The sequence below is a fragment of the Onychomys torridus genome, chromosome 4 (genome assembly GCF_903995425.1).
Source record: "Onychomys torridus chromosome 4, mOncTor1.1, whole genome shotgun sequence".
Lineage (NCBI taxonomy): Eukaryota > Metazoa > Chordata > Mammalia > Rodentia > Cricetidae > Onychomys > Onychomys torridus.
This window is the reverse complement of record NC_050446.1, coordinates 68,666,188-68,675,490: the sequence shown is the minus strand read 5'-3', so window position 1 is coordinate 68,675,490 and position 9,303 is coordinate 68,666,188. Positions and strand designations below refer to the sequence as shown.

Here is a 9,303-nt window from a genome sequence, read left to right as displayed (position 1 = left end):
AGCAGGTACCGCCCAAGGCGTTCCGGCCCCTTTGCTGCACAGCCAACAACGGTGATGGCGGGCAGACAGTCTGGTTGGAGCCAGGCAGCTCTTCTCCAGTTTCTTCTTGGCATGTGCCTAACGGTGATGCCACCCACCCAAGCCCGGACTCTGCGCTTTGTTACCTTGGTAATGGGTGACGGAGTCATCGACGGGTTCGCCAAAGCTGAAAGGGCAAAGGCCGGCTGGTAGAGGGAGGGGCAGAGCTTGTGCTCTGGGGTCGGGGTTCTCACTTCTCAAGGAGAAAGAACTGGTTAGGGAGCAGCTGGCCCGTGGTGGGTTGCGAGGCTGGATTCAGAATTGATTTGGAGCCCTAGGCCATTTTGCAGGGCAGGGCAAATAAGTATCTTCCCTGGGATGATTCCTCCCAAGGATGGGAATGTAGTTAAAAGGTTGAGAGTCATCCATAAAGACGACTTTGATGATCTTTGTTTTCCCAGTCGTTGCCCGTCTTCTCCCCCAGAATGCATAGTTTGCACTACTCTTCTTTTCTACCTGTGATTTTTGGCTTTGCCTGTTATTTCGGGTTACATTGCATGGCCTTGTTAGGAATCTCCTGAACTGGGGTTCTCCTTTCATTGCTTAGTGGAAAAGCTTCCCAGAGGGAATGAGATTTCCTTTTCTGACATGGGCAGAGGTGGGCCCTGTCCTTAACCAGAAGACCCTTCTGATCTGTAGACAAACCATTTTCTTTAATCAGCTGTATCGACATGGAGATCGGTCACCAGTGAAGACATATCCCAAGGACCCGTATCAGGAAGAGAAATGGCCCCAGGGGTTTGGTCAGCTAACCAAGGTGGGTCAGAAGCCAAGCTACAAGGTCTGGGGATATGCTATAGAATGGGTCCTGTCTGGAGCACAGAAACTGAGCCTTCCTAAACTGTTAGTTTCCCACATGGGTTCTGATGGACCAGATTTTTATTTTGCAGTTGTTTTGTTTTTGTGATTTTTGGAAGTCAAAGGACCTTGTTTATACTAAGCACACTGAATTTCTCTGGGTATGACCAGATTTCTTTCTTTCTTTCTTTTTTAATAATTCGTATTTTAATTTTATGTGCATTTGGTGTTTTGCCTACATGTAGATCTGTGTGAGGGTGCCAGATCCTGTGGAACCAGAGTTATAGACAGTTGTGAGCTGCCATGTGGGTGCTGGGAATTGAACCCAGGTCCTCTGGATGAACATGCTCTTAACCTCTGAGCCATCTCTCCAGCCCAATGACCAGATTTCTTAACAATCCTCTGTGCCCAGGACAATGTCATTCACAACTGACCACTTAACTTTTGGGATCAAACTCACTCCTTGCCAAGGGATGAATCTTAAATGTCATAGGGCCTGGGAGCCGGCCCTTCCCTTTGGACTTTCCTGACCTTCAGGTTTGCCCACAGGAGGGGATGCTGCAGCACTGGGAGCTAGGGCAGGCTCTGAGACAGCGCTACCAAGGTTTTCTGAACACCTCTTACCACCGGCAAGAGGTAAGACTGGGAGCTTGATCGGCACAAGGAATGGGATCTTTGGATTATCTTCTGACCTTAGGGAATCGAAGGGTGAAGCTAGGCATTCTGGCTTCCCTCCTGAAATTTTGGTCCCTAGACAAAACATCTAAGAGCTGTCTAGAATACTGCTCTGGAGTCTGATTGTCTCTGCTTGTCTGGGGAGAGCCAAAACTGGCCAAGGGACCAACTCAGGCATAAGGAAGGGTCTGGTAAAGTACTTTCTGTGTAAGCTTTCTATCCAAGACATTTATTGTCATCCAAGGGGCAAACACTGTGCTAGAGTTTTTCATATAATGCTATACCATAGAGTTTTGATCTCTGTCTTCTTGGAGCTTATAGTGGAGCCCTGGGCAGAGCCAAGATAAGGGGGTAGTGAAGACTGGCAAGTGTGCAGACAGCTGGCCTGTGGTTGCTGCTGTCAGTCACAGCTGTCTCGATCCTCCCTATGACACTCTTCCCTAAAGACTCACTCTGCCCTGAGCTCGCCCTTCCCTGTTTCCTTCCTTTCTTTTCACAAGCCATCTCTCTCTTCCCTTTTCCCCTCCCTGGTCTCTAAGTTCATTTATAAAGGGGGAAAAGGAGTGTGGTGAGGAGTGCTATCCATCATTAGGACTCTGAGGTGTTGCTTTTGTTTAATTTTTAGACAGGCTCTCATTATGTAGCCCTGGCTAGCCTTGAACTCAGAGAGCCTCCTGCCTCTGCCTTCAAATTCTGGGATTAAGAGTATGTACCAGGCTGGAATTAGAGGCACATACCTTTAATCCCGGCACTATGGAGACAAAGGCGGGCACATCACTGTGAGTTTGAGGCCAGCCTGCTCATTCCCACAGACTGAATTGTAGCTTATAACTGAATGTCTGGGGCCTTGAGGAACAGGGCCTGGATCTTCCCTAAGATCCAGACAAGCTGTGTATGCGTGGTAAGTTTATAATGTGCTGAGTAACCATCCAGAACAGGTTCTCCCTGGGGCTCTAGTGAGGAGCCAGAGTGCTTTTACACACAAAGACAGATTTATGTTGCCAATCTACAGGTTTATGTGCGAAGCACTGACTTTGACCGTACTCTCATGAGTGCTCAGGCCAACCTGGCTGGACTCTTCCCTCCCAGTGAGGCGCAGCGCTTCAACCCTAACATTTCATGGCAGCCTATCCCTGTTCACACTGTGCCCATCACTGAAGACAGGGTAAGACTGATCAGCCCTTCTTAAGAAGTGGTGAGGGGACAGCTGTGATTATGGGCCTATGGATACTCATCCCAGACTCCTCTGCCCGTTTCCCCCTTAATTTGCAGTTGCTGAAGTTTCCGTTGGGCCCATGTCCCCGTTATGAACAGCTGCAGAATGAGACTCGGCAGACACCAGAGTATCAGAACAAGAGTATTCAGAATGCAGTGAGTGGGGGCTGCGGTGTAAGTCATCAGACTGCTCTGTCCTCAGAACAGTACTGATCTCCTGATCCATTTTTCATAGCAATTTCTGGATATGGTGGCCAATGAGACAGGGCTTACGAACCTGACCCTAGAGACCATCTGGAATGTTTATGACACACTCTTTTGTGAGGTGAGCTGACCTGGGTGCCTGTGGGGATTGCTCTTCTCTCCTCAGCAGGTCCAGATCTCTAGGGCAATAGAGCACATTGCTTGGCTACTGTCATCCCCACTGGGAAGGCCCAGCAGGCCAGCGCTTATGTAACCTGGGAACTTCCCTCATGGGTAAAAAGAACCTCAAAGTGGGAAATGGTTTACTAGGTGTCAGCAATCTGTACCCTTCTCCATCCAGAGCTCAGTGCTGTGAGATTTCTTTCTGCTGAGTCTGCTCTTCATGCTTGAGCTTGCTTTCCAATGCCCTGCTGTCTGCCATGTCTGCATTGGCCCCTCTGCCTCACCTCTGCTCTCCTCTTCCTCCCCCACACACACAGGCACCTTCCCCACCTGGGGAAGAAAGCCAGCCCTGGAGAGGCTCTGGCCTAGGCCTAGGGAGCTAACCTGCCCGCTGCGATACACAGCAAACACATGGGCTGCTCCTGCCGCCCTGGGCCTCACCCCAAGCCGTGCAGCGTCTGAGCCAGCTAAAGGACTTCAGCTTCCTCTTCCTCTTCGGGATCCACGAGCAAGTACAGAAGGCCCGCCTTCAGGGGGGTGAGTGACACAAACAGCATGTCACCACCCCACCCCAAACTCTCCAGCACTGAGAATCTTCTGTGGGAGCCTCTCACACACTGTTTTGCCTAAGAGAATTCTCTGCTCCTTCAAAAGCAGGTGTCCCCTTTGCCATTCCCACTAGTCACCCAAATCTTCTGGTTCTCTGACATTTAGCCCGAGTCACAGGTTTCACTGTGTAGCTCTGGCCAGGCCAGCTTGAACTCTCTATGTAGAGCATCTTAGCCTCAAATCAGAGAGATTCGCCTGGCTCTGAGTCCTGGGATTAAAGGTGTGCGCCACCACACCTGGCCTGCCATTCTCTTAAGTTTTACCCATGTCAGAAGACCGTTCCTCTCTTTCCTAACTGCATGCCTTCCTCCAGAGAACTGCTAAGGCCTTTGGAGAAAAGGTTGAGGGAAATACATGTGCCAGTTACTTCATTTAAACATTCAAGGGTATATGTTCTCAAACCTTTGACAATGCAGTAGTTTCCAGAGCCTGCATACAGTAGTTGCCCTGGCGTGACTGCCATCTTGTGTGCTGTGAAGCAGTCTTAAGTTTACACTGTGTTCATACTGTTAAACCAGTCATGACCGAGGCTTCCTAGCTCAAGTTTTTGCACCCTTGTTTAAATGCTAATAACTAGCTTGATCTGTGTCCTGTGTCAGCTTGACAATCCATGGCAGTTGGTGGTGTAGAGTTCCAGTAAGGTCTGCGTGAACTGGAAGAGTTCTCTGGGTTGGTGATCAGACAGAATAGCAGATGAGCATGGTTCAAGACACTGACACTCGGGATTTCTCTTCTTCAGGAGTTCTGCTGGCTCAGATACTGAAGAACCTGACACTAATGGCAACCACCTCTCAATTCCCTAAGCTTCTGGTTTACTCCGCGGTAAGCTCCAAAATCCCCCAACACTCAAGTGTCAAACCAGGAATCGGGTACTTTCCCGCCGATTCAGTTCCTGGGGATGTAGAGGAGCAACCAGTCTTCTGGGCGTTCACTCTCCCTACAGCACGATACTACCCTGGTTGCTCTGCAAATGGCACTTAATGTCTACAACGGGAAACAAGCCCCCTATGCTTCCTGCCACATATTTGAACTGTATCAGGAAGACAGTGGGTAAGTGGAACGACCAGGGTGTCCTCTAAAGGGGGGCTTAAGATGGCTGAAGGCAGCCCAGAGACTCAGTTATGGTCATGGTGAGCATCCCTTCCCCCCCCCCCCCCATCTTGCCTCCCATCAACTCTTCAGGAATTTCTCGGTTGAGATGTACTTTCGGAATGACAGTAACAAGGCACCCTGGCCTCTGATCCTGCCTGGCTGCCCTCACCGTTGCCCACTACAGGACTTCCTTCACCTCACAGAGCCTGTCATACCCAAGGACTGGCAGAAGGAGTGCCAGCTAACAAGTGATACTGCAGACACAGGTGAGCTGCCACCTGCTTCTGGGCTCATCATGTCCTGGGTGAGTGTTAAGATCACGTCCACAGCCGGGCAGCGGTGGCGCATGCCTGTAATCCCAGCACTCGGGAGGCAGAGGCAGGTGGATCTCTGAATTCAAGGCCAGCCTGGTCTACAGAGCGAGATCCAGGACAGGCACCACAAATTACACAGAGAAACCCTGTCTAGGAAAACAAAAACAAAAAAGTGCACAAATCTTCAGGGAGCAGTCTTATTTCCAGTCATCTTCTGGCCTTTCCCTGGACAGCTTCTTCAACCCTAATACCGTGTTTATATATTCTCCCCATTCTTCACCCTCGCGTGATACTCTTATTACCGAGGAAATAGGAGTCACCAGGAAAGAACTGCCATTCTCCCAGCTTACATGCTTGTATGAGCTAGTACTCAGGTGCAGCCTCTGCACTTACACTCTGTGGGTCCCCCCCCCCCCCCCCCCCCATCGAGAACATGTTCTCTTTTCCACCGGATCACTCCCATTGCGAAGCTTTACAAAGACTTCCGAGACTTACTCTCTGTCTGATCCCTTTGGGTAAAATCCTTCCAAGAGTTGCCTACGTTCTGGCTTTACTTCCTCAGACTTATTATCTCAGAATGACATTAAACAGTTTGATGTCATCTTTTGCTTCAATGAAGCGGTTGCCGAAATGACCAATTCTTAGTCTCTCTCCCTTCCCAGCAGTCATTCATGGCTGTCACTCCTGCCTTAAACGCGCTTTTTGAGTGCTGGGACACAGCTCAGTGGTAGAAGCCGTGGCTAACACGTGAAGCCCTGGACTCGTTCCCCCACCCAGCACTGCAAAACAGCAGCGTTCTCATGACTTCTGATTTTCACTTACTACAACTTCCTTACCGATCTTCCTCTTCACTAAACAATGACTGGCCTGAGGCTTGTCCCTAGCTCTTTCCCTGTCTGTCCTGACTCCTGGCATCTCATCCAAGCCCATGGCTCCCCTACCTTATCTTAAGTTAAGTTCCACTTGTGCAGTATGACTTACAGATTTATGACTTCTGAGTTAGACTCTCCCCAGCGACTGCTAACTTGAGGCTTCTTCTCTTCATGGATGTCAAATAAAGCATGTAAGCTGTCTAAAACAGCGTCTCTTCCCCTCAGTTCGTCTTAAGTCCTCAGTTTAGTAGATGCCCCATCAGTCCCGTAGTTGCACAGTGGAACACTGGGCATTCTCTCCCTGGTACTCCACCACCTAGTCCACTAGCAGTTCTTGCCTGAACTGCTCAAAACCTATTAATGCTCCTTCTGGTTCTACTCTTGTCCCTCCCAGTTTCAACCAACGCAGCAGTTAATCTCTAAAGAACTATAAATTGAGGCTAGAGGTGTAGCTAGCTCAGTTGGTAGAAAGAGCACTTGCAGCCGGGCGGTGGTGGCGCACGCCTTTAATCCCAGCACTCAGGAGGCAGAGGCAGATCTCTGTGAGTTCGAGGCCAGCCTGGGCTACCAAGTGAGTTCCAGGAAAGGCATAAACCCTGTCTCAAAAAACAAACAAACAAACAAAAAAAGCACTTACCTAGCACACAGGGAAGAAACCCTGAGTTCAATCCCCAGCTCTGTATAAACTGGGTGTGGTGGTGCATGCCTTTAATTCCAGCACTCAGGAGGATTTGAAATTCAAGGTCGTTTTCTACTACATAGCCAGTTCCAAGACAGCCTGGGCTATATGAGACCATGTATTTTTTTTTTTTTAAGTGTGTGTGTGTGTGTGTATCACAAACCAAACCCAAGTTCTCTACCATGACCACCCAGCCTCTGCTTGTGCCCCTTGCTTCCTCTGCTCCAGTGGTATTTTCTTGCTGAATCCAGAACCCTGATCCTAGTCCAGTACCGGGGTCTTTTGTACTTGCTTGTCCTCCTACCCCCACCCCAGCACTCTACTCTCGGATCTGTTTTACTTTTCGACCCCAGGTCTCTGCCCCTCTTTCCTCAGTGATTTCTTTTCTGTGTAACTAATCTTGCTCATATAGCATCACTAATGTGTCATTACCATAAACGATCTCTTCTCTAGAACGTAAACTCCGTAAGAGCAGATAGTCTTGACCACCCGTGTACATCCATGTTTTGTGAAAACAGTCCCTGGCATGGGGTAGTGCTCTCTATTTGTTGGATGAATACTAACGTTACCTTTCTTTTCCCTCCCCTGCCCAGAGGTGATTGTGGCCTTGGCTGTCTGCGGCTCCATCCTCTTCCTTCTCATAGTGTTGCTCCTCACGGTGCTCTTCCGGATGCAGGCCCAGCCTCCTGGCTACCACCATGTTGCAGACAGGGAAGACCATGCTTGACAACCACTCAGGCCCCTTCTCTCCGCCTCCTAGGGGAGGAGGGCTGAGTCCTCGCTCCTGACTATTGCTGATCCCAGCCCACGGACAGGAGTCCCTGGGTTTAGCCCCCCCTGATTACCTAAGCCCAAATGAATGCGGGAGGCTCGGCGGGGCACATGACACCTCGGACTCACCACCTCCATGCCTGATGTTTACCATGTACTGTGTTGGACACTGGCCTCCAATGGGATCTGCCTCTTCTATACTCCCTAAGGACCTGAGATACAGACTAGCATTCAGCTTTCACTCAGGACCTGGGACAAAAAAACAAAACAAAGCCGAAGAGGCCTGTGCTTGGCCTGCCTCGCTCTTCCACCACGCCTTCTCCTTCGTCCTCTAGCCCAGATCTTTGGCAGTGGCTTAGAGGACATTGTCCCTTGGTACTTTTTTAGAGGCAAAAACTGTGACTCACTGGGAGCATAAATGTGGCTATCACGGATCTGGATCATCCCTGTGGCTGAGGCTACTGTTAGCGTCAACCCTTGGCCTGAGCAGGTGTCTCAGGAGGTCTGAAGGATACTTGTACTATAGCTGGAGGAGTGGAGGCCATAGGCAGCAGAGAAACACATCTCTGTGAAGTGACTCTCCCTGAGGTAAATGCAGGGTGACTGGACTGCTGACTGTGGCCCTAGAGGGCTGAAGTGTCTCGGGGGAAATGAAGGTCTGACTGTGTGCTGCCTCTGTGCCTTTCTTTTCCCCCATTTCCGACATCCAGGTAGCACTCTTACCAGGTTGAACCAGGTCTGCTGAGAAGCCCGGCTGGCTTTTGGGTTTTTTAGTTGATGTACAAAGGATATACTTTTATTGGCCACGTCAAGATTGAACATAAATTTTTAAAAATTCCCTGGTTATTCTGCTACCACACATCAGAAAAAAGCTCTAGGCTAAACACAGCAGGGACCCTTAGAGCGGTGGTTTACTCTGTGTTTCTGGAGCAAAATCTAGAGCAGTAACATGCCAGTATCTTAGTCCACAGTGTCCCACGGCAACCCGGAGAACTGGGTGCTCTGGTCCCTTAACAAACAGCTGCCCCCTCACAGAACTTCTTCCCACTGTGGGGTCCAGATGCTGCCAGCTCACACCTTCTTCATTGTCTTTCATGGTCTTTCTGTGATCTGGCCTCCTCATGGCTCCAAATGAGAATATGATAACCTAGAAGGAACAAGAAGTCTGACCGACACCTTCTGTCGTTGGTCCAGAACTGGGAGCTGTCATGGGGAGCTAGCAGACTGGATGGGAGCCTGACATTGTCATGACCAACATAAAGCCAGATGGGTGATCTGGGCCAGAGACCACTGTTTCCCAGATGTCTACTGCCCTGGGATGAATAGGGAAGGGCTGGGGTGAATTTAGCCTCCGCTCAAACCGAGGGATAGGGTCAGTCTTACAGGCAGAGATACAGTTGCTTCTACTCACCCATAGCAGAGGCCAGTGTGTCACCCATAGGATTGAACTCATTGAGCTGCAGAGGTAAGAATATCAGTGTGAAGTTGGGGTGAAGGCAGTACAGAAGCAGAAGGGTACATGGGGACTAATTCTGATCAGAAAGGTAGCTCGACTCCCTGCTTCCTCCCATCACTGAGGGTCCAAGTCTCACCGAAGTGATACCAGAATATCCTGGATCATAGAGCTGACACATCATTTCCCCTGAGCTTCCATCAAACACATCTATTGTCCTCAGTTCATAGGGAACACAACTTTCGAGATTAGGATCTGGGTATCGGCCCACAACAATGAGGTTGTGTCTTGGATGCCAGGTTGCCTAGGAAATGGAGAGGTTAGTCAGAATGTAAAGAGAGACATCAGTATTTTTGAAGCCAGGGGAGATGGCTCAGTTGG

The 9,303-nt window shown here is 49.8% G+C and overlaps 2 protein-coding genes across 2 annotated transcripts in view; one reads left to right on the top strand and one right to left on the bottom strand.

Annotated features, from left to right (window-relative positions):
• On the top strand, window positions 1-8,307 carry Acp2 (acid phosphatase 2, lysosomal). Its single transcript, XM_036184442.1, has 11 exons — window positions 1-168; window positions 740-835; window positions 1,426-1,512; window positions 2,564-2,716; window positions 2,824-2,922; window positions 3,002-3,091; window positions 3,537-3,669; window positions 4,481-4,563; window positions 4,685-4,791; window positions 4,924-5,099; window positions 7,292-8,307. The coding sequence occupies exons 1-11, from the start codon at window positions 55-57 to the stop codon at window positions 7,423-7,425; spliced, it is 1,272 nt and encodes a 423-aa protein (XP_036040335.1). The 5' UTR covers window positions 1-54; the 3' UTR covers window positions 7,426-8,307.
• Ddb2 (damage specific DNA binding protein 2) overlaps window positions 8,242-9,303 on the bottom strand; it is a 44,109-nt gene continuing 43,047 nt past the window's right edge. The window contains exons 8-10 of the mRNA XM_036184454.1: window positions 9,062-9,226; window positions 8,881-8,926; window positions 8,242-8,616 (exon numbers count right to left, since the gene is read on the bottom strand). Coding sequence (XP_036040347.1) covers window positions 8,552-8,616; window positions 8,881-8,926; window positions 9,062-9,226 — 276 coding nt within the window. The 3' untranslated portion in view covers window positions 8,242-8,551. The remainder of the gene's footprint in view (window positions 8,617-8,880; window positions 8,927-9,061; window positions 9,227-9,303) is intronic.